The following is a 25,317-nucleotide window of genomic DNA, read 5'->3' as shown; positions in this document are numbered from 1 at the left end:
GCACTGAAGATTGAGTATCCCTGGAATTGGGCCTCTAATATCCCTTCTCACTGACTCATAAACCAATCACAATTCTCATAATTTATTGAGGAATGCCATGCCAATCTTGGAGTAAAGTCTTAGCGAATACATCTGCCAGAATCTCTTTTACTAAACAGTATTTTAATTCATTGAGTTCCTTTTCTTGAGCATCTTACACAAAGTGCCTATGTATTTTGTTCTGAAGGTAGGTTTTCTTCATTTGGGAGAATTTAATATATCCTGTATTTGTCATTCCTCTTATCATTCTGTTTTAGGAAGCAATTTTCCATAGGCCTTCTGTGGTAAATGGCTTCAGTTAGCCTTAGGAATTCTAGATCTTTTATCTTCTATGTGTGTTTCAGGAGATAATTTTCTTGCTTTTTTTCTATCTGGCTATCAAGATAGTCAGAGTTGCTTCCCAACTTTTTCAGACCTGTTTACTTGTTGGGTTCTTTACTCTCTCTTGCTTGTTCCTCTTAGCTTGGAAATAATCACATAGATAAGAAAGTATGTCTAATTCTCATTTCTAAATCTGGAGGAAACAGTTGAGTATGAGGGTTGCAGAGAAGAGTGGTGGATGAGGGGAAACGTTACTTACACTTCTTTAAACTTATTGCTTCTGCCTTGTAAGTTGGACATCTGCATCTACCAGCCCCTCCCACCTATAAAGTTTTAGTCTGACAGAAATTCCCAAATTCAGACTGAAGGATTAGCTCAACATTTATAAAGGTTTTTTTTCTGTTCATTTAGCACATTTATTCCTCGTCTTTGATAAATTTCAATCTTTTTCCAGTAAAGCAAGAAAGACAGTAAGCAATTAAAATGGATTTTTTCTAAAATGTCTTTTGAATACAATAACTTCAATGAATACTATTACATCCCTTTTTTTACCTTTCCTGTGCATTCTGAAGCTGTTTTCTTATTACACTCACCAAATTACTCAACATATTGCTTGTGGGATTACCAGGAGATATCACAGGCAGGGGATTAAGCTTCATTTTCAAATATGAGAACAAGAAAATGTGCATGTGAATTCATTTACATAATTCTACAACTTCAATAAAGAAAATGTATTCAAAATGTGTTTGAAAAATAATAGGACTTTTCAAGGGGAAAGAAATATAGTAAGCAATATACCATATTTCTTTCACAAAGATCAGTAATTGGGACCCAATTCTACCTATCCAAATTGAACTCTATGTAATAAAGTATTACACAGAGCTAAAAACTTAGTAACCGCTAAGCCTAAATTGGCCTTTCCCACCTTAAGTCTCCCAAATAATGTTTGAATACAACTCCTATAATTTATTTATTTTTATTTATTTTATTACACTTATATACCGCCCTTTCCCGAAGGACTCAGGGCGGTTTACAGGGTGATTAAAAAACCAAAATACAAAAGTTAAAAACAATTTTTAAAAGAAATTATATGTGTCCCTGTCTAAATAAAACCCCAGTTAAAAATAAAGTTAATCCTCAGCCTGGGCCGGGTCTTCAGGCCCCGGCGGAATGAACGGAGGTCGGGGGCAGTCCTCACATCAGCATGATCTGTTCAGAGTTGATAATAACTGAAGCCCGACAGCTGGAACTCAAGACTAGAAAAAAAAACTGTCCTAAGTAATTAGACCAGGGCTTTTCAACCAGTGGTACAGGTGCCACCTGTGGTGCATTGGCAGCTGGCAGGTGGTATGTGACCATCCTAGAAAAGTGGTAGTGGGGGAGGGGAATGAGCTGAACTGGTAGCAGCACCGCACAAGCCTGAGCGAGAGATGGCTGGAGCTGCAGGGCTGTCAGGGCTCAGTGGAAGCGTCAGGAACAGCACTTCTTCGGGGCTGTCAGGGCTAAGCGGAAACCCCATGATCAGCGCCAGGCACCAGTTGGAGCTTGGCGCTGATCCTGGTGCTTCTGCTGAGCCCCGAAGAAGGGCCGATCAGCTGGAATGTTGCAGCATCTCCAGGGTCTTGTGATTTACATTCAGATGCTTGGCAACTGATTCATATTTATGACAGTCACAGTGTCCCAGGGTCATGTGAAGTGACCAAAACCTGCTGCAACCACCCAGCAGTTGTGGGGGGTGAAATAAAAACCAAACATCCCCCCACCCCACCCCCACTGCCAATCCTCAACAGAAATGTTCACAACAATGAAAACCTCAGATAGGAGGAAGAGCACCGCCAGGCAGGCAGACGTCTTGCTCGGCTGTGGCTTGGGGGGCACTTTTTTCAGTGCCATCGTAACTTTGAACAGTCACTAAGTGAACTGTTATAAGTCGAGGACTATCTGTACTTCATCACTTTTTTTCCTTTTGGGGGGGTTCATCAGGTTTTTGACACCTTGCTAGGTGACTGGTGGTACTCAGATGTTGCCATATCCTAAAAGTGGTACAATGGGTGAAAAGGTTGAAAAGCCCTGAATTAAACAATCTAATACTTATGCCTCCCTTTCTTTCTTGTGAGTTTCCCAGAAAAAATATGCTATTGTTGAAAATTAATTAGACCAATCATTGATTTTATTCTTGTAAACTGTAGAGTTGTGCACAACGGCAAATGGCACCTCTTTGCAAAGCTGTCTTGAGTCCAACTAAGTGACCTGCTTTGAGGCAATGCCTTGATGTAGGAAAGAAAAATGCCCCACCTCCAGTCAGCAGAACAGAAGCAGTCCCCATGTTTTCTATCCAGGAGACCACTAAAGGTCAGACAAGTGCTAATATGATGCAATGCGATGGGTCCACGATAGCACTTTGAAAAAGAGTTAAATCATGGAACCACACCATACACTAAAGAAACTTTGATCAAAACAAAGCATCCTTTCTTGACATACTGTTTGTGACTATAAACTATTGGAATTCCAAGTGTAGGGATGCCGACTCATCACCACATCATGACTAGCTGACCACAATATAGGGTTAGATGAAATAAAATATAGAGAGTTAAAGTTTCTTTTTCATTATGCCTGCTCTTTCTTTTATGAGGTGACTCCCATTTACTTTTCTTCCCAGATGGACAGAGTGCATGCTTCTTCATTTTTCTAGCTAGCTAGGTGCCAGGCTTTGCCTACCCCTATAAAATATTTTTTGTAAATCTCCATTCTGCTATAGTTATAAAACATGCATCACTAATCATTGCTCAGGTCAGATTCTGGCTCTTGGGATTGTTTACATGCTCACACAGAATGCTTAAACCACCAATAGGGTTGTGTTCCAGTAAATAATTATGCAAACTTCTGCAAAGAAAAATAAGAATTGGACTAAGAGAAGATTGGAAAATAAAGCTAAAGACTTTGAAAAATGGGATCACTAAAGTTCCCACTTGTGTCTTGCCCCAGGCTGAAGCCTCATCTTTAGATATATCTAGGTATGAGGAGGAGACAGTTTGGTCAGGAGCTATGAACTCTAGTAGCCACAATACTGTGAAACCAATTCCCACCTTGCCAGGCCATGTGACCCAGACTCTGATCTGGAGGTTAGACCACCCAAACCTTAGGACAAACATACACTTAGATACCAAGTCAGAAAACTGCACTCTGCAGAAAGGCCAAGTTTATAGGAGAATATATGAGTTACTGTTCATATGACAATTGATGGTTCTCCATTGTGTGCTGAGAGCATGCTCCGTATGGAATATTTACACCCTCTTTTACAGCTGCTGGTTGCTTAAATAATTCTTCCAATCCAGCTGCTGGTTGCTTCACTGTTGTTGCCATGTTCTTGTTCGTCCCTTGGCCTATCATTTGATCAAACCTCTGTATATTTTTGAAATGTTCTTGTCACTTTCTGCTGTGTATGTTTGCCTGAGGTAGTAAAATCAAACCTAATTCTTTCCATTCTCTCTGCTGCTGGTTTTCCTCAAATGTCTACTGCTCTGCTTCCTACTATAGCCTTTCTTAGCTGGTCATTTACAGTCATATAATTAGTTTCCTAACAACCAAACTACGCCACGACTGGGAAAGTTAAGGCCAGAATTCTCCTTAAATCAATCAATCAATCAGAATAGAGATGGAAGGGACCTTGGAAGTCTTCTAGTCCACCTTCCTGCTCAAGCAGGAGACCTATACAATTTGAGACAAGTGGCTGCCAATTCTCTTCTTAAAAACCTTCAATGATGAAGCACCCTCAACTTCTGAAGGCAAGTTTCTTCCACTGGTTAATTGTCCTTGTTAAGTCCGGAATGACGAGCGGAGACAGCGAGGTAGAACAAGGAACGTTTATTCGAACTCACATGGGTCAACTGGCTAGCAGCCGTTGAACCCTATCTTATATACTAGGTTCCATTCAAACATAACCAATCCCCGGCTCAGAATCTCCCGCCGGGAAGTAACAGCCAATGATTGCACTAGGTTTTCCCGCCGAAGGGAAACCACTCCCATAACTATGGACACAACACCCCTTCCCCCCTGGATGAAATTTACTATTTGACATAGTCCTTCAGATAGCTAGGAGGTTTATGCTTCCTGACTGGGTATCTGCTGGCCGTACTAACTGCTGAGGTGTCTTCAGTTCCGCCATTTACTACCGCCTCTGACTCTGTTGTGTGGGGTGATGGCTCTGGTGGTATTTCCCTATTGGGCTGTTGTTGTGGTTGCTGTTGTTGGGGTTCATTGGACTGACTGGATGACCCTGGTGGGCTGTCAAGGGGAGCTATTTCTATTTCTGCATTACAATTCTGGGGGTTTGCTTCTATTGACCTGAATTGTATTCCCCTCCCTTTACCCCCTGGTGCTGTGTTAACCCTGGCTGGGGAAAAAGCAGTGTCAGCTGTAGTGCTTTTCCTCTCTTTGTTGGCCTGTACGCATTCAGGGGCCCTTTTCCTTAACTGATCGATGTGTCTCCTAATCAGCTGATTCCCTTCCCCCTCAATTAAATAAGATAAGGGTCCGGTTTTGTCAATTACTACCCCTTGTGCCCATTTGTCCCCTTGTCCATAATTCCTAGCCCACACCGTGTCCCCAATGTTCAGAGACCGGGTCGGGGTGACCGGGTCGTGTTCTGCAGGTAGCCTGTCAGGGTGTAGTCTGTCCAATTTTGTTATCAACCGCCTGCCCCACCTCATTTCAGCAGGGCTCTTCCCTGTGGCCGTGCACGGTGTAGTGTGTTGGGCCAAAAGGAACTGAGCCAGTCTCTGATGCCAGTCGCCATGGATGATTCGTCTGAGGGCGTCCTTGGTTGTTCTGACGTTTCGTTCTGCCAATCCGTTGGAGGAGGGGTGGAAGGGTGCTGATGTCGCGTGCCTAATCCAGTTGGCCTTGAGGAAGTCCTGAAATTCATTAGATGTGAATTGGGGCCCATTGTCGGAAACAATTACGTCAGGTAACCCATGAGTGGCAAAGAGTCCCCGTAAGACCTGTATGGTTTTGGCTGACGTCATGGACTTAACAGGCACGACCTCCAACCACCGGGAGTAGCTATCCACTACTACTAGGAATGTGAGGCCCTGGAATGGGCCAGCGAAGTCAATATGGATTCTAGACCACGGGTTTCTGGCCTCTTCCCACTTGTGGACCGTTGTGTGTGCCTGCTCTGGTCTGGATCGCTGACACTGATAGCACCCAGCTACTTTGTCCTCTATGGCTGTGTCTAACCCTGGCCACCATAAGTGGCTTCTAGCTAGAGCTTTCATACGCACAATTCCAGGGTGCCCTTCGTGTAATTCCCCAATCACTGTGTTCCTATGACTCTCTGGGATAACAACCCTGTTTCCCCACAAGATACATCCTAAGTGTGATGACAATTCGTCCTTCCTTCTAAAGTACGGTGTGAACTTAGGGTCAGGGTTTTTGCTAGGCCACCCCCCTTGTACCCACGCTGCTATTCTGCTAAGTATGGGGTCTTATCTGGTAGCTGCTGCAATGTCCCTGGCAGTCAGAGGGCACTCAGAGAGTTCTTGTAGGGACATGATTTGTCCCACCAGTGCGGGGTCTGTGCCAGTATCCTCTAGAGGTAATCTGCTGAGGGCATCAGCGTGCCCCATCTCTTTGCCCGGCCTGTGTTTAATTGAGAATGTGTATGCAGAAAGGAAAATTGACCATCTGAGCATCCTGGGTGACATGATTTGTGGTGTCTGTCTATCGGTAGTGAATAACCCTAGCAGGGGTTTATGGTCAGTGTAAATGGTAAAGTCCCTACCATACAGGTAATCGTGGAAGTTTTTTATGCCTGCCACGATGGCCAATGCTTCCCGGTCAATCTGTGCATAATTCCGTTCCGCCTTTGTTAAGGTCCTGGAATAATATGCTATAGGCCTCTGTTGACCCTGCTCATCCATGTGGCTTATGACTGCTCCCACTCCATAAGGAGAAGCGTCACACGCTAAGAATATGGGTTTGTTTTCTATAAAGTGAGTGACTGTAGAATTGCTGGACAATATGTCCTTTAGTGTTTGAAAACTAGTCCTGTGTTTTTTCTGCCACTGCCAGGGGGTCTTCCTGTCTAAAAGTCTATGGAGGGGTTCAGCAATAGCTGCTTTGTGAGGCAGGAATGTGTGATAAAAATTAATTAAGCCTAGGAAAGCTTGTAATTCCGCCTTGTTCTTGGGTTCTGGGGCTAGTTTAATTGCCCTAATTTTTCCTTCTGTAGGGTGGATGCCTAGTGCATCAATTCTAAACCCTAGGAATTCTGTTGATTTTACCCCTATGCAACACTTATCCTTTTTTAATTTCAACCCTGCCTCTCTAAACTTCCCCAATACCTGTTCTAGCCTCTCAGCTAGGATGTCCTCAGTTTTTCCAGCGATGAGGACATCGTCGAAGTAAGGGCATACACCTGGAATGCCCTTCAAGGTCCTCTCCATCACCTCCTGGAAGATGCCTGGAGCTGCAGCTATCCCAAACTGAAGTCTGTGAACGCGGAACGCCCCCTTGTGGGCAACTTTCGTTTGAGCCTCGGCGGCTTCCTTAGACACAGTAAGTTGCAAATACGCCTGCGCCAAGTCAAGCTTGGCGAAAATGGCGCCGTCCTGGATCGTCGCGAGGACCTGCTTCACCGTCAGGACCGGGTAAGCGTGTTTTTTCATGGCGAGGTTCAGGGTGGCCTTATAGTCGGCACAGATCCTCACATCCCCGTTCGGTTTCAGGGGTGTGACGATCGGTGTCTCCCACAGGACCCCTTCAACGGGTTCTAAAACGCCCTGGCCTACTAGCTTATCTAGTTCGGCCTCGATTTTCTGTTTAAGGGCGAAAGGCACCCTCCGGGCCTTAAGCCTAATGGGCCTGACTGCGGGGTCTAGATTAAAGTTAATGGGGGGTCCCTTGTACCTCCCTAACGACCCGTCGAATACGTCTGCGAAGTTATCGCAGACAGATTTTAGGGTTCTACTTTGTATGGTGTTAATTCCCCCAACCCAGATGCCCAGGGCCGAGAACCAATTAAGGCCTACAAGGCTAGTTCTCTGGCCCTCAGTGACTAGGACAGTTAATAATCCGCTAAACCCTTTGTACTTAACCTTAATAGTAGCCTCTCCCACTAATTCTATAGGTGTTTTCTGGAAGTCAGCTAATTGTAGTTTAGTGGGTTTAAGGGGAATTCTATGGCCACTTCTGTTTTCTATGTACCTAAGGGTGTCCCCTGAAATTATAGATACTGAGGCCCCGGAGTCCACTTCCATCTTGCAAGGGATGCCTTGCAGTTGGACTTCTATTCTTAATTTATGTCTCAAAATGTGATTAATTCTAGGGGTGTGATTTAGTCTAGGGGTTCCCACATGATTGACCCCCACCCCTGCCCCCGGGTTGGAAGTGCGTGCCTTAGGCCTAGGGATCTCTCCGCCACTCCGTTCGGGGGTTACCTCACCTGAGGCCCAAGCGTCGAGCTCGTGGAGACGGTTGTCACGCGGTCGGCTTCGGCAGATGGCCTGGATGTGGCCCGTTTTTCCGCAGCCTCGGCATTTGGCATTTCTGAATCTGCACGTTGATCTTAGGTGATTTCCGCCGCAGCTTCCGCACCTCGTTTCTGGGTCACAAGGTCTGGTTGGGTTGTCCCTCTGGGGTCGTTGGAACGCAGGGGGTTGCTGTCTTCTGCTCTGGTTGGGTCCGTCGACTCGTGGTGGTCTCGGCGCCATCTTCCCGAATCTTTGGGCAATCTCGGCAATGTCAGCTTCCCACTGGTAGTCCACCTCCTCACCATCCACATGGCTCTCAAGGTTTACTTCGGCTGAGGCAGCCATGCTGTTGTAGGGGGGGTCGCGTCTGCCTGTAGACTCGTACGTGAGTAGCTCGTCTAAGACTTCTTGGAGGTTGCCTGTGGGCTTGGAGATAATCCGGTTTTGCAAGTGTTCATCTCGCAGCCCCAAAACCACTCGGTCCCTAATGCGAATCTCGAGGTTGTCGTATTTACAGTGCAGGGCTGCTTCCCTGACTGCCGCCACAAACTGCTGGATAGATTCGCCCGGCCGTTGGTTCCGCTTCTCGAATATCCTCCGCCAGAACAGTTCCGACCTTTTAGGGGTGAAATGGACCCTTAGCTTGGCCAACAGGTCGGCGTACGATACGCTGGAGACCGGCAGGGGTTGGCACAGGCCGACGGCCACCCGGTAAACCGGAGTGCCGCTGATGGTTAGGAGAGCCGCCGCCTTCTTCCTGTCCTCCGTGATCCCGTTGACCAGCATGTACCCCTCGACTTGACCGACATATTCTTCCCAGTCTTCAGGGTAATTAGGGTCGAACTCCTTCAGGGAACCGACTTGCGCCATCCTGTAGGTTCAGTTCGCTTGCTGCTCGGTTGACTGTGATTCAAATTTCCCGCTTTCCACTCTGTCGGCTTTCCGCGGCTCCTTCGCTATTCTGCCGTCAGATCCCACCTTCGTCGCCACTGTTAAGTCCGGAATGACGAGCGGAGACAGCGAGGTAGAACAAGGAACGTTTATTCGAACTCACATGGGTCAACTGGCTAGCAGCTGTTGAACCCTACCTTATATACTAGGTTCCATTCAAACATAACCAATCCCCGGCTCAGAATCTCCCGCCGGGAAGTAACAGCCAATGATTGCACTAGGTTTTCCCGCCGAAGGGAAATCACTCCCATAACTATGGACACAACAGTCCTCACTGTTAGGAAGTTTCTCCTTAATTCCAGGTTGCTTCTCTCCTTGATTAGTTTCCATCCATTGTTTCTTATTCTGTCCTCTTGTGCTCTGGAAAATAAGTTGACCCCCTCCTCTTTGTGACAGCCTCTCAAATACTGGAATACTGCTATCATGTCATAGTCCTTTTTTCTAAACTGACTATGCCCAATTCCTGCAACTGTTCTTCATATGTTTTTGTCTCCAGGCCCTTAATCATTTTAAGTTGCACTTCTTTGCACTTTTTCCAAAGTCTCAACATATTTTTTGTAATGTAGTGACCAAAACTGGATGCAGTATTCCAGGTGTGGTTTTACTAAGGTTTTATAATATGGTACTAATACTTCAAGGTCATCCTTGTCATCCAAATAAAAAAATCTCCCGAATTCTCAAGAAATTGCCTTAGACCCAGAAAAAGATATACATTCAGTGTCAAACTACATGTAGCTGGCAAGTCCAGGCAAGCAAGGATGGCCAGATTTCAGTACAATATCTTTACGGCTAGGCTGGGATGAATACAGAAATTTGGGGGAAAAATGTCAGCCTCAGTTAAAGATGGAGACTTTTTGGAACACTTTTTCCACATTTCTTGCATCTTGACTTGGTTGCCTGTTCTAAGATAAACTTTCAAATGCCTCATTCCTCATTTTATCATAATCTATCACACACTGAGAAAGAACAAGAACAAAGAGCTTGGAACTCGGGGGAAAAGTAGCGAAGATGATCTATCTGACAGTGGGTAACTCCATTTTTTGTGAATTTAAGGCATTTAAATAAAGCCAAGGGAATTTGGAAACGCCATTCAGATTAAATAAACAAGATTGATAATCTTCAAAGTCTCCAATTTCAGAAAAGTATGTCTCAAGTATCTGGAGAAATATAAATCTACATACAGTTGTTAAAGATGCCCCTGGTTATGTGACTGATAATGAAGAATTGCCTATGAAATGCATGCTCCAGAAAAAAAATGGACTCTTTTAATTAGACTGTGCATATTATAAGCCAACAGCAGCAAAAATTGCAACCATAAAATTGATTGAATGTGTGGCACAGAAAAATGGGATGTAGAGATCCAGATGCCATTGTTAATTGGACAGAGAAGGCATGCTTCTGGGGTCCTGAGAGATGACATTGTTTAATCAAAGGAACCCTTAATGTGCCAACCTTGCCAGATCAATTCAACCAGGCAGATATTATAGGAGACAGCTGGTCCCTTAACCCACCAGACCATATGCTCTATAGAGCTTTATAGGTAAATAGCCAGCAGTTTGAATCACACCCAGAAACAAAATAGTAACATCTGTAATTCACAAAATATCAAGGTATGCCCATCATTGCTCACACTGCTGTACTCTGGAAAAGTTGGCTTGTCAGAATGGTCTTCAAGGGCAACCCCATGCAGAGCACATTGCAGTAGACAATGTAGCAGAAATGTTTCCATGCCAGTATTCTGAACTAATAGAATGGTGCTATCTGATTTTTTTTAACATGCATAGATCTATGTTCTGATGTTAGAGAAGGATGCTATGTAAAATATTTTGACTCAGACAACTACTGTGTTATGTGAACCAGTTTTGTTCAGGCACCAAGCATGACCTTGCTCTCCACACTGCTGCAGCACTGGGCTCAGCAGTTTTAATTCTGAACAAAGCTGAATGCACACAATATGCAACATCGGGATTCAAATGGGAGGTATTGTTGCAGAATAAGGTTCTGATGTTTGACCATTTTATTATTATTTTCACCAGTGCTTTTTTTGTAAAAGAAAAAGGTGCCGGAACTCACACATGTCGTACAACCCGCCTTGCCTACCCTACAAGGTTCCATCCAAAAAAGGTGCCGGAACTCCGTTCTGAGCGTTCTATGAGAAAAAAAGCCCTGATTTTCACCTAATCACCCCATCAATTACCTCAGTGTCTGTTGGCCCTGGATTGCCTTCTGGATAGAACTGCACTGTGAAAATTGGCTTGTTTTCATGCATAATTCCCTGCAGGATTAAAAGTAAATGATAAAGTTAGTCTTCTTCCTGGGAACAAAAATAGTTTTAAAATGCTCTTGTTAGCAAACCCCACATACGGCCAAGGCTAAGTCTTTGATAATTTAGTTTAGAGGGAGAATTGAAATTTATTACATCTTCAAACTGGTCTTAGTCCAGGAAACAGATAAGCAACTCTTTAGTGAACAGCATCTGTAAGATTTATTGAGTTTTGCATAAGTTTTGAATCTGTCATTCATGCAATCCTAACAGAAATATTACCCAATTCTAATTCTATTACAGGAGAATTGCTTATGAATATTGGGTCCAGAATCTAAAAGGAAACCCTGGTTTACTAAGAGAAATACTACGTACTAGCTACTTTTTTGAAAAAGGCCTCTGAGTTCCAATGAATGCAAGTTGCACTTCTGAATAACTTTCAAAGGAACAGAAATAATTTCATGTTTCTTTCCCCATGTCTTGCTGCAACTTCAGTTTCCATCTATAGCCATGCTGGTGAACCTATGGCATGCATGCCAGACTGGGCACATAGAGCCCTTTCTGTCGGCACACGCACCAGAGGGACCTCCCCTCCCCCTCTCCAAGTGCGACTGACTAGTGGGAACCAAAGGGGGCAGGGAAACTGAATCTAGCAGCAGTCTCGCGGGAATAGCTGTGAGACCTGGGCGGTGAGAGGGGAACCTATAAAAGGAGCAGGTTTTGGCGGGAGTGCAGCGAGAGAGAGCACGCGAGTGAGTGAGCAGACGGCCTTTGGAAGCGATGGTGGGTGTGAGTTTGGAGAAGACAAGTAGGACGTGGTGTCCATTTGCACTTTGCAGAAGGCTAGCAAGGGAAGAAGGACACGTGAGTTTGGACTTTGGAGAAAGGGAGAGAGAGAGAGAGAGAGGAAGGAAAGAAGGAAGGAAGGAAGGGAGGGAGGGAGGGAGGGAGGGAGGGAGGGGGGGAGGGGGGGAGGGAGGGAGGGACCAGCAGCGCCTGCCCAGGTGATGCCGAAGCCAGCCAGCCCTTCTGCAGGAGCATGGGTGAAGGGGGGAGAGCGGCTGCCCCTGAGCACCACACCTGCCTCCCTTTGGGCTCCCTCAGTCTCTCCCCTCCTCCAGGCTGGGGCTGGTCATATTCCTCCCATGGGCAGTGCTGCACCTGTCCCTAGCCAGCCCTCCTCTTCCATCCTCCTTCTCCTTCTGCGGGTGGACTGTGGCTTAGCGAGCCAGGTGGCACCTCTCCCCGCATGGGTCCTCAGGTGGAGGAGCTGGGCAGCCACGGGTCTCACTCCCCTCCAGCCTCCATCTGCCCAAGGCCTAAGCTCAGCATGCCTGGCTGGCCAGTGATAGGCTGGAGAGTGCCAGATGGCAGCAGCTGCCCTGGGATGAATGGTAGGTGGGGTTAGCGCTGCTGATGTCCATGGGGGAAGAAGCAGTGAGGAGGCTCTACACCTAGCCCAGCCATGGCATGGCAAGTGAGGTAGCATCCCCACATGCCTCCCTGTGCCCGAGCGCACCCTTGCCCTGCCAGACAAGTGGAGCCGTGGCACCTGTGGCAGCAGAGTGCAACCAGGCAGTGGAGGGCACAAGGAGCCCTGATCCCAGCACGGCCCCTCCCCACTTTCCTCCTCCCCACTAAGAAGAGCTGCAGGGCTCAAGAGCATCCCCACACACACACACACACCTCCCCCCCATCCCCAGGGCATGCTCGCCACCTTTCTCCCCAAAGGAAGGAGATGAGCCACCTTGTCAGCAGCTGCTGGGCATTGGATGGGCATTATTCTAGTCCAGCTCCCACACACCACACACACAGAGAGAGAGAGAGAGAGAGAGAGACGGTGATATGAGGGTGAGACAGACTGTGCCAATCCGCCTTGGTGCTACTGAGCTGGCATCCCTGACTCAAGAGGGGTGACCCCCCCTGCCCAATGTTCTGCGATTAAGAGGCTCTGGCAAGTGTCTGGGGTGGGGAGTCAGAGGGGCAGTGAGCCCACCCAGATGGCCTCCAAGGCCTGTTTGTATCATTGAAAGCTCTGTTATTGTGTTTTTGGGAGGTGGAGTGAGTAGGGGATTTTTATTTTTTCCTTGTTTTGTTCTTTTAAAGAGAATGCCCCCAATGCCCCCCTGCATAGCCAGAAGCCTTGCACCATCACCATTCACTTGCCGCGCTCTCCCAGCCCCTCTCTTTCCCTTCCTTTGAAACAAACAACATCCCCCCAATCCTCCCATTCCTGCCTTCTGAATTAAAATGAGAGAAAGCCAAGTTTTTTCTTTTGTGGTCTTTACATATTTAAACTGCAGCTAGAAGGAAGTGGGGAAGAAAACCATCGTGAGACACTCTTCTGTTTTAACTTTTTTTCCTTGTCGCTTTTTGAAGTTTTCATCCTGCTTTTGTGACAGGGCAGCATTTGGGAGGGGTGTAGCTGCCCCCTTCCCCCCCAAGCCATCAGCTGAGCAAGACGCCCTCCTGCCCATTGCCCCACCCGCCAGAGACCCCGTGGATCTCCCCCAACCCTGCCCAGCCTCCACAGGGATCCCTCCCCAGGAGCAACATCGAGCTGGTCATGCCCACCCTGACCACACCTACCCAGTCTTCCATGACCATTGTAGCCACGCCCACCCAGTGCATCACGCCCACCTGGCACCCAGAAATACATAAGTGGGGTTTGGGTTGCAGTTTGGGCACTCGGTCTCTAAAAAGTTCGTTATCACTGCTCTATAAAATGCACCAAAGAGTTTTACTAGCTACAGAGGGATCACCACCATGCCTAGAAGCATTTTTCCTCTCTTCCTTTCTAACATACATGCAGATGAATAGGAAGTCATATGCCTAGATACCATTTTGGATTTTTGACTGGTCCCTATAAAAGTATTGCCTTGTAACTTCTATAGTGTATAATTCCAATATCATTTTCCAGTAATTCACCAAAGATACATATTTCACTGAGTAGTGGGCAAAGAATCTTTAAGAATAATGGGATTGATAATCCAAGCAATATTGATGCCAGCTTGTTCTTTGATGAGCAGACATCCACCCTGTCTCATCAAATCCTTCAGATACCCAGAGAAAGAAGTCTTACCTCATTGGTTTGATCGTTTGCATTCACAAACAAAGGCTTCCAGCCAGAAGGGAGAGAGTTGCCATCAATTGCATATCCATGATTCTGAGCAGTAATGAAAGCTTGTCCATTTAAGACATTCACAACTGGCTGATTCTGTCCTCTGAAGAATCAGGGAGAAAAGGAATGGTTTGGTAAAGAAATCACATGTGGGAGTGAAAGGCAAGGGAAGATGATTACAGTTAATTGATATTTTGCCAAACTATGATTTGCAATTTTTTAAAAGTTTTCTTCCCTTTGTGAAAGAGCCTGTTTTATTATCTTATTCTCAAGTTGCTTGAGAATTTCTATAAAATTTCTTTTGAGTGCTGTTGTTGAGATTATTTCACTGGAGGAAGTGAAAGAAAATGGGATTATGTAAATCACACTAATTATTCTGAAGCATTCCTGTTTCTCACACTTTTTTGTCTCTGTGTGGGAGTGGTTTGGAATCATTGTTGACTCCTGGCGACTGCCTGGACTAGCCCCTGAAGTTTTCTTGGCAAGATTTTCAAAAGTGGTTTGCCCTTGCCTGCTTCCTAGGGCTGAGAGAGAGTGACTGGCCTAAAGTCACCCACTGGCTTTGTGACTAAGGTGAGTAGAATTAATGACTGCCTAACTTCTAACTTGATGCCTTAATCATGATGTCAAACTGGCTCTCCTGTTAAAAACTCCTTGGTGACATTTTCCCTTCCAAGAATGAAGCATGGGAAGCCAGGAAAGTTGCATAACCCTATAAAAATGGCTGCTCCCTGAGAAACAGGAGAGCACATGTTTCTTGTGGTGACTTTGATAAACAAAGGCCAAGAACATCACACTTCACATCTGAGAACTTTTCCATGTTGTCTTTTGAAATAAATTGTAGAAAGGAATTTTTATTTCAATAAATTGAATGAGAAATAGTACTATAGAATAAATATGCGGGAACATTTTCTGCAGCAAAGCACTACATTTAATCATATTTAAAGACCAGAAATTCTGCTGTTTGCTACTACTCTGCAGGAAAAATGTTACAGCTAAGATAAAATTATTTCTCCATGTTATATTCTGGTCATTCGGTGTCTTTGCAATCTTTGTTAGTTTTCTTCCACAAGGCCAACACAATTAACCATGATAACTTTTAAATAAAACTAATTTCAGGGACATAATGGAAACCAACTACACAAGATCCATGAAATGAGCTTCTGAAATCATAGCAACTTCACTAGATGTCTTTTGCATGATTATTTGCTTTTGGCAGTGAAGGGGCCAATTGTTACTATGGCTACTGCACTGAATGGGGCAAGGGTAACTGCAAATACTACAGTTACTAAAATGGGTGGAGATTTTTAGCAAATGGCACTTGTCACTAAGTAAAACATATATTATAAAAGAAAAAGTGTTGTTAAAACTCTGCATCTTTTAAGTGCTCTTGGAACCCTTGTTTTGCCTCTGTATATCTATCATATGCTACTAGTTCTGTCCTCCAGCAGGTCTGTCTACTCTACTCTTACCACAGGAGAGAGTTTTGACAGGGAGTTTCAGGGATTTCTGTCTGGCCATTAAAAGATTGTCCTCATTTAATGGCCTTTTCCTCAGCAACTATCCAAAATTACAATGGTGTTGAATGAGGAAGCTTATGGTGGGTTCTTAGGTAAAGGTAAAGGTTCCCCCGCACATGCGTGCTAGTCGTTTCCAACTCTACGAGCTGGTGCTCATCTCTGTTTCAAAGCCAAAGAGCCAGCGCTTGTCCAAGGATGTCTCAGTGGTCATGTGGCTGGCATGACTAGATGCCAAGGGTGCACAGAATGCTGTTACCTTCCCACCGTAGTGGTCCCTATTTTTCTACTTGCATTTTTACGTGCTTTCGAACTGCTAGGTTGGCAGAAGCTGGGATGAGTAACAGGCGCTCACTCTGTTACGCGGCACTCAGGATTCGACCTACCAAACTGCCAACCATCTGATTGACAAGCTCAGTATCCTAACCCACTGAGCCACCACGTCCCTCATTGCAGTTATTGCATGATTGCAATTCAGGCACTTGGCAACCACTGGCAATTATGATAGTTACAGTGTTCCATAGTCAAATGATCACTGTGACTTTCACACAAAGTCCCCACAAGTCAATGGGGAAACCAGCAGGAAGTCACAAAAAGCACTTAATGACCACATGGGTTTCACCAACTGGAAACACAATCATGTGACATCAAGCTCTACAACTGCCTTGCTTAGCAATGGAATTCACATTCCCAATTACAATTGTTAATTGAGGACTACCTGTAACATAAAAGAATAGCAAGCATAGGCCAGACACCAACTTTGGAAGAAACTGCACGTAAGTAGCAAAAGACATGATTCTCATAAGATACATAAATACTTTGGCTGAGTTTCTCTCAATAAAATTGGTGCTGCATGATCATTAAAAACACTCCTGTCTTTTGGTTCTTGAACATGTGCACATATATGTCTCATACCTGTTTGCCATGGCCATTTTGTAGGATGTTGCCCCGGCTGCTAATCCAGTAATGAGATTCCCCATACTTGTTCCAAGCAAAGGCTCTTGGCGATCATTTTTAAGAACCTAGACAGGAAAGACTGCTATCAAAAATGACTAAAAATGAGCTTTCACCTGCTGAGATAACAAAACAATACTCTTTCTGGTTATAGGCAGTATTTTAAATTGATTTCTAAACAATTCCCTTTTTAAAATGATATTGCCAGCTTCGTCCGTGACAGTAATTTGCACATATTTAATAACTATGGAAAGGGAAATTGCATCAGGGCACCTTTTTTAGTTCAAAGAGAGGCAGAAAATCTGCCTCAAAGAAGGCTAGTCTTTCATGCATTTTCATGCAGTGGTCTTGTAGAGGCAGAAGAGCAAACAATCCTAATTTGAAGAGGGCTAGTTCTTGTGCCCCCCCCACTATTGAAGTAGGATGCGAGAACTTGACATAAAAAAATGCATAGTATGTGAGATTATAAGTGATTGCAGTGTAAAGGTAAAGGTGTCTCTAATGACTTGTCTTCATGTCTCCTTTTATAGTGTTTTGCTCTAATCCACCACTTTCTTCATCTTTATTTCAAGGGTAGTAATTTAATGAAATGCAAATGAAGAAACAAACCATGGGCAATATAAGTCAACAGCATCATAAAAAAAACATTGGTTCCAATATATATTCTTTACCTTCCTGACATTTTCAATTAGTTCTGGTGCTTGGGTGGGATCACCAGGGCCTCCAGAAATGAAAAGTCCATCATAGTCCATTGAGGTAAAATCATGATTCCAAGGCACCAAATGAACTTCAGCACCTCTCTGACAACAAAAGAGTATGGATAGCGTCAAGGGCTGTTAGGCAATTAACTAGATTATGTATGATGCAGCTAACAGGATACATTCGTGAGTCTGAATATGAGAAAAACCCATTCTAACACAGCCCACTTAGATTTGGCTGGTTGCAAGTAAATGGGAAAAAGGAGAGTTTTCTCTCTTTATTCTTAATCACTGTGGTTGTCTCTGAAAATGAAGTATAAATAATTGAATGTCATATTCACCTTTAGAGATAACCACAGTATTAAATAGTATCCCACTACTACAGCATTTCTCCATAAATACTTCTTGATTAACTATATACTAGAGGTATGGGTTAAATATATACGAAGAGGTAGTTTAATATGGGTTTAATATATATTTAATTGTTCTCAACTCATTTAGCAACCACTATTGGGACTGGCAATTCAGTAATTAGGCAAAGCAGTAGCTAAGTGAAACTGTGAGGGTACTCATGATTTTACTCCAGTTTTCCTTTGCTTTGCAGGCCTGAAAAGGTCATCCATATGAGGATTGGCATCAAAGTTGGCTGTGAAACCAAAGATTGACTTCATCACCATTGTAACTGCAAACAGTCTAAGGTAGTTGCTGAACAAGGTCTAGCTGTATTGTATTTAAAATAAAGTCTTTAAAATAAATATTAATCTTGCAAGTTTGTTTTCAGGATAAAATAAAGTGAAAACACATATAAGTATGAGCCCCTCATATAAGTGGAGCACATCTCTGTAGTGGTCGCAGTTGTTGGCTTTCTCAGTATGGTCACCCATCATGAGAAGACTCCTTCTCTTCCCCATTAATGTGTGCATATGCACATACAAATACACACACATTCAAACATCAGTAGATTTTATCAACTCCAATAAGTTTTTAATATGTCAGTGTCAGCATTTCAGATTGCTGCAACATCAATAAAATGCTGTTTGGGAAATTAGCAAGCCGGCTTTCTAGTTAGTCCTGAACAAAGTAATAAACCCAGAGATACTGTCAATGCTGCTAACATCAGATGTTTTTGCTTTGATAACATATGGAGATGCAACCATTTTCCTTCTTAGGTTTTACTCTTAGAATTAAAGTTAGAATTAGATGATACTGGGGGAAAAGAGGAGGAATGTGCATGGGAGTTTAGCTAGACATAACAATACTGTAACTAGTGTGTGAACCAAGGTTATATGAATAAGAGATGATAAGAATTGGCAGGCTAGAGAACTGGAGGGAAAGCCTGCATTTCAAAATAATTGGAGAATGTGATATATGACTGTAAATTAGAGGAGGGAATTGTGCTTTGATATTATGTGCTCAGGGGAGGGGAATTCAGATTTTGGCTTAGACTATGTAAGTGCCGATGTTATACTTCTTGAATAAAGATTCTTTAAGATAAACAATGCCTTGAAGTTCTTTGAAGAGTTTCATCTGTCAGAACCATGACAGATACATAAAAAAGAGTCAATATTTTTTAAGAAACATGTAGATTTACCTTTACTAGCAAACGAATAGCATTGTGCTTCAATCCACAATCCACAGCTACAATTTTGATTGAATTTCCTTTGCCATATATTCTGACCTCCTTCACATATGTTAGGAAAAAGAAAAACATTATTGTATGCTTTTTTGTTAACTAGAGATTTGCATCAGGTGCAGATAACTCACACCAAATAAAACTCTTTTTAATTGTTGTTTAATTGTTTAAACTGGTTTCTTATGCCACCCAGAGTCACATTTATGAGATGGGTAGCTACTGATATATAAATTAGATGAACAAATAAAGAAGTTAGGACAGAGTCAACATTAATTCAAAGTGTTTGATTAATTTTGCTTTATCTGAATTACACCTAAATTTATCTGGTGTTTTTTTATTGACAATCAGTACTCTCTGAAAATCATCCTCTTCTGCAATGTAACATATATTCTGGTTCTCTTCTATTAAGAGGCTTATGGCATGCCACAGAGGATCCCCAGAAATGAAGCCTTAATTCAAAGACTGGAAGAATGAAGGCTTCCTCAGCCTGAGGAAGGTTGCCCTATTGTATATCTTGGGATGTAGCTCATGCTACAAACATATTGAGATGTCCTTTATACATACAGGTATAGATAGAGGTATAAATTAATCTCTTCCTTTAGTTGAATTTGACTCTCAGAAACAATACTGTAATGACTTGCTATTGTCTTCTTCTAGGGTTCACATCTGTATGGTTCCAATTAGTATCATCCCTGTAGTCTATTTGGCACAAAAGGGATGAGGAGATAGAGGAAGAAAAGCAGTAAAAATATTAGTAGTAGCAGACGCTACTGTGAGAAGCAGAAGTGATTTTCCCAGCATCCATTTCAATCTTTTTTTCATTTCATTACCTACTGAAATGCCCCAAAGATCTATGCAATTACAGAGGAAGGTAGCACTGAGAATGTCATATTTTAATATTTTAAACTGCTATCTTATCTTTTTAGCATGAATAATAAAAGTAGAGTCCTATTGGTTGAGAATGAGGAGCCATCTACTCCAAATTTGTCTTCACTGGAATGGCTATGCAGATCCACTTCATGTGTAGAGAGGCTCCCTCTATCCTCTACTATAAATCCTTTCCAGATATTCAAACATACCATTTTTAAATTTAATTTATGTGAATTACCACTTCCTCAATCCAGAGCAGATTAAGAGAATAAAAAGCACAGTATGCACAATATTTAGCTACCATAACTAAAATACTGTGTGTAATGTATTGGCATTGTATATATAATTCACTTGCTTATGTTAACTGTTGATTAATGGTTGACCTATGTTGTAACGGTTACTGGGCTGAGCTAGACTTGCTGACTCCGGGCAGTTAAGTAGGTTTGGGGCGGGAAACTGCTCTTTCAAATCTATTGGTCACTGCTTAGAGGCCAACTATATAAATAGCTATGCAGCAGCTATTAGCTTGTTTCTGTTATGTTCTGACTCTGAATAAACGTGTTGCTGTTTGAACACTTCATCTCTCTCAGTGCCTGCAAGAACCGAATACTTAACACTGGTGATGAAGGTGTGATGTGCTGCTTCATCATAAGAGCCTGAAGTTCCCCCCCCCCTCGGTCTGCCTAGCAAGCCACCCTGGAGACCACCATGCCCTAAGGGCTTACACAGAAGCTAGCAGCACAAGGCAATGCAAGAAACAAGCAATGAAGGCTACTCACCATGGTGAAAGTCAGAAAACTCAAAGAGTTTGACGTGACACACCCGGAGAGATGGGCGTCCTACATTTCCTGCATAGAAAACTACCTCTTCACCAACCAAATCGGCGAAGATGGGCTGAAGGCCGTGACCCTTCTCTGCATGTGCAGCCCAGCCACCTTCGATATCGCCGAGAACTTGGTCGCTCCCGCACCGCTCAAGTCCATCAGCTTGACTTCAAGAAAAAGCTTCGAGACCACTTTGAGCCAAAGTTATCCATGATAGCATGGAGGCACATCTTCAAGCAACGCGAACAACAACCCAACAAGTCAGCAACTGAGTTCATTTCAACTCTTCAGCAGGCGTCTCAACTATGTAACTTTGCCAATTTAGAAGAGAGACTAAGAGACCGCTTAGTCTGTGGACTCAGGAACCGAGAGTTCCAACAAGAACTCTTCGCTAAGGAGACTCTCTTGCTACAAATGGCCTTGAAGAGGTCATGGCAGACAAAACCACCGGAGGGGCTGTTAAGGCACTGTGGCCCTCCAAAAGCATGCCAAGCACCAAAGCCGTGCACCACGAGGATGCTGAGCGGATGGAAGACACTGACTCCGACTGCGAAGTCAAGAAGCTTCAGAGGCACCAGGAGAAGGGACCGAGGCCTTCTGACAAGGCAGTCCCATTCCCTAGGTGCATGGGCTGCAGAGGCCACACCACTGCACGGAACACCATTTTCAGACAGCAACATGCCAGGCGTGTGGAAAACCAGGCCAAATTGCTGCCGTCTGCCGAGGTCGCCAGCGGGACCGTCAGCAGGAAGATTCATTCAGGAAATGTACCAGGCCCCTGGGACAACAAGTAGGGTTCTACTCCAGTCATAGGAGCATGTTTCACACTGGTGCCCATTGACCTCTTAAGCAGAAGCTTCGACTACAAATCGAGCTTCAGGGAGTTCCATGTAAAATGGAACTGGACACAGGCTCAGCTGTGTCCATCATCTCCATTGGAACCTTCCAGCATGTTTGCAGCCGCAGCAACAGATGGGTCAAACTTCGACCATCTAACATTTTACTCACAGACTTCCAGAACTTCTGAGTGATGGTCAAGGGCGAAGCCACATTAGCAGTGAAGTTCAAGGGGTTTACAGGCCCACTAGATGTTATTGTGGTGGAAGGCCAACGCACGAGCCTCATAGGACTCGATTGGTTTGATGCATTGGGCATTCAAGTAACCGGCATTCACCGGACACAGGCAGCAAATTTGTCTTCAGTATGCCAATAGTGTGCCCCTATTTCAATGATGTACTCATCACCGGGGAATCTACAGAGGTCCTGGCTGAACGGCTTAGAGCTGTCCTTCAGTTGAGTACAGTCAACTGAATTCTTGGGATTCCTCAACGATGCCAATGGCATCCATCCTGGAGAGTCAAAGCTGAAAGCGATTCAGCTGGCACCAAGCTCTAGGTCCAAAGAAAAGCTCCAAGCTTTCTTGGGTCTTCTAAATTTTTATCACGCATTCCTCCTCAATAAGGCCACAGTGGCAGAGCCATTACACTGGCTCTTAGACAAAACCAGTCAGTGGAAGTGGACAAATGTCCAAGAAAGGAGTTTTCAGGCAGTAAAATCATTGTTGTCCTCGAACTCGGTGCTCACACACTTTAATGAAAATCTACCAATTTGCATCATGTGTGATGCATCCCCATATGGGGTTGGGGCTGTGTTGAGCCATTTGTCAGCTGATGGGATACAGTCTCCCATCGCCTATTATTCGAGGACCCTGTCTTCGGCTGAGCGCAATTACACGCAGATTGACAAGGAGGCCTTGGCCATTGTGGCTGGGGTTAAAAAGTTCCATGATTATTTGTATGGCCGCCAATTCACAGTCTTCACTAACCACAAGCTCTTGCTATGATTATTCATTACAGATAGGCAGACATCTCTGTATCCCAGAATGTTGAGGTGGTCTATATTCCTTTCAGCCTATAGCTACAGGCTGGTTCACAAACCAGGCAAAGACATGGCCCATGCAGAAGGCCTTAGCAGATTGCCCTTGCCACACATGGAGCCAGATCCGGCTCTGGCTACACACATTTTAACCATACAGGATTTGCCAGAGTTCCCTCTCCATGTGGGAGGCATAGCTGCAGAGACATCAGCTGACAAAACCCTTAGCCATGTACTGATGTGGGTTCACACAGGATGGCTTGAAAATAGCCCGGGGCCAGAGTTCCATCCTTTTATGGGAAAAAGGAACTGTCAGCTCATAAGGGGTGTATCCTTTGGGGCAGTAGTTATAGTCCCCAGCTCACTCCAGCCCAGGGTTCTTCAGTCTCTGCACAAAGGCCATCCGGGAATAGTCTGGATGAAGGCACTGGAGAGGAGTTACCTTTGTTGGCCAGGGCTAGATAAAGCTATCGAGGCCCAAGTACCAGGGTGTTACACGTGTCAACAATCCAGACCGGAGATGCCGCAGGCCCCTGTCCACCGATGGGAGGAAACACACACACCGTAGTCAAGAATCCATGTTGATTTTGCAGGGCCCTTTCAGGGACAGCTTTTTTAATAGTGGTCGATAGCCACTCTAAATGGTTGGAGGTGGTTCCAATTTCCACTATGACTACTGCTAGGACCATCCAGGTGCTGCAGAGACTATTTGCAACACATGGGCTTCCAGAAGTCTTAGTCTCTGCCAATGGGGCCCAGTTCACTGCTTCAGAATTTCAGGCCTTCCTCAGGGCCAACCTCATACGGCACGCCACGTTGGCTCCCTTTCACCCATTGTCGAATGGTCAGGCAGAATGCATGGTCCACACGACCAAGGAATCCCTGAAATGAATTGTCTCTGGAGATTGGCACCACAGGCTGGCTGATTTTCTACTATGCCAGCACACAACACCCTGCACAGCCATGGGCAAAAGCCCAGCTGACCTTCGTTGGGGCAGGAGGTTGATCACTAAACTGGACAGGCTGAACCCCAACAGAGTCACAGCAGACACTTCACGGCCAAAGGCACCAAGAAGTTTACAAGTGGGTGACCGGGTGTGGGCCCTGAATTATAGGCAAGGGGCTTTGTGGGTGGCAGCAAAGATTGTTAAGGTGTCAGGACCACTCTCCTACGAGATGGTCCTGGAGATGGGTGCATCATTCACCTGCACATTGATCAGCTGTGTCAGTGGTTAGCAGATCAGTCACTGGCTCTGGACTCCCAAGAGGGTCAGACTCAGGATCTGTGGGACAGCAGTCCAACAGAGCAGTTTGCATGCTCTGAGAGAACTCTTGTGCATAGCGATGGGGAAATGGCCATAGAAGAATCCCCTCCTGACACACAAACGATGTCCCAGGACCCGGGCAGGCAAACTGAACTGAGAAGCAGCCCAGTAGACTTTGCTACACAATTGGACTTTGGGATGGGCCGACCGGGAATGGCCAACCAAAGGGACTTGAGTCACTTCGACTCAACTGAACTCCAGAGTCCTAGTCTACCCAGCCTGGCAGGCAAGCAGGTAGACTGGGAAATCTCTGTAACCCCCAGACATTTTGTACGGTCACAAAGCCTGCCTAAGTATCTGCAAGATTATGTAAAACAAATGAGAGTTTGTGCTATCCAGGGGGAAGAGGTGTAATATACAGTATTGGCATTGTATGTACAATTTCCTTGCTTATGTTAACTTTTGATTAATGGTTGACCTACTTTCTGTATGTTGTAATAGTTACTGGGCTGAGCTAGACTTGCTGTCTCCAGGCAGTTAAGTAGGTTTGGAGTGAGAAACTGCTCCTTCAAATCTGTTGGTCACCACCTAGAGGCCAACCATATAAATAGCTGTGCAGCAGCTATTAGCTTCTGTTATGTTGTGACTCTGAATAAACTTGTTGCTGTTTGAACATTTTGTCTCACTCAGTGCCTGCAAGAACCAAATACTTAACACTGAGTATTCCTCCTTTACATTTTTTTCCTTATCAACAACCCACCCACTTTATGCTCGGTTAGAACTTTTCTTGGCTCCAGTCAAAGTAGCTGTCTTTGCTACAGATAACAGGGTATGTAATTCAAGATATTTGGTGGGCACAAAGCTACAGAAGAGCCATATATCTCTTTTTACACATCTATGGCCATCATTTTATCACATCTTATATAGGAGATCTTCATGGAAATTATGTAATGTGTAAAAAACACAAAAAATCCTTTTGAAAATCTTTTCTAAATCTACTGCCCAATGTTAATTTCACTGAGTTGCTGTCTTTCTAATATTAGGAGTAAAGTAAAGAATTCATTCTATCCTATTCTATGTTTTTGTTCATGTTTTAATAATCTTCTAATCATGATTGATTTAATTATAAATAGAATTCTGCTCTTTTAGGAACTTTGTGCAAAATTATCATCATCTGCTCAATGTTCACCTTTACTGCCCCCACATTGATATAGATCAATTGACAAATTATTGGTAGTTCCTAAAGCTGGCTATATTTTGTTTCTGTTCCAGCAATAAGCAAGTTAGCATTCCTCATCCTCATCAAATCCATTGGACCTAAGACAACTGATTTTAAGTGCACATTTTCCCAAAGTCCATGTCTGATCTACTGCTGAGCAAACTATTTTTATCTTTTTAATAACCACCTTTTAATCAGGCTCTTTTGGCATACCGATATTTCACAGCTGGGAGGCTTCATGAAAAGATGAAAATCTCCTAACCAAATCATTTCACAGGTGAATTACCACTATTCT

The 25,317-nt window shown here is 44.3% G+C and overlaps 1 protein-coding gene across 1 annotated transcript in view; it reads right to left on the bottom strand.

Annotated features, from left to right (window-relative positions):
- The window catches only part of CPS1 (carbamoyl-phosphate synthase 1), a gene marked incomplete at its 3' end in the record, with an annotated part of 173,698 nt that overhangs the window by 123,364 nt on the left and 25,017 nt on the right, over positions 1 to 25,317 (bottom strand). Inside the window, exons 7-11 of the mRNA XM_083354439.1 lie at positions 18,928 to 19,017; positions 17,310 to 17,438; positions 16,600 to 16,706; positions 14,129 to 14,270; positions 10,981 to 11,058 (exon numbers count right to left, since the gene is read on the bottom strand). Of these exons, the coding sequence (XP_083210565.1) occupies positions 10,981 to 11,058; positions 14,129 to 14,270; positions 16,600 to 16,706; positions 17,310 to 17,438; positions 18,928 to 19,017 (546 nt within the window). The remainder of the gene's footprint in view (positions 1 to 10,980; positions 11,059 to 14,128; positions 14,271 to 16,599; positions 16,707 to 17,309; positions 17,439 to 18,927; positions 19,018 to 25,317) is intronic.

Source organism: Vipera ursinii (genome assembly GCF_947247035.1).
Source record: "Vipera ursinii genome assembly, chromosome: 1".
NCBI classification, from domain to species: Eukaryota; Metazoa; Chordata; class Lepidosauria; order Squamata; family Viperidae; genus Vipera; species Vipera ursinii.
Note: the sequence above shows the minus strand (reverse complement) of the source record. Positions and strands in the feature narration are given on the sequence as shown.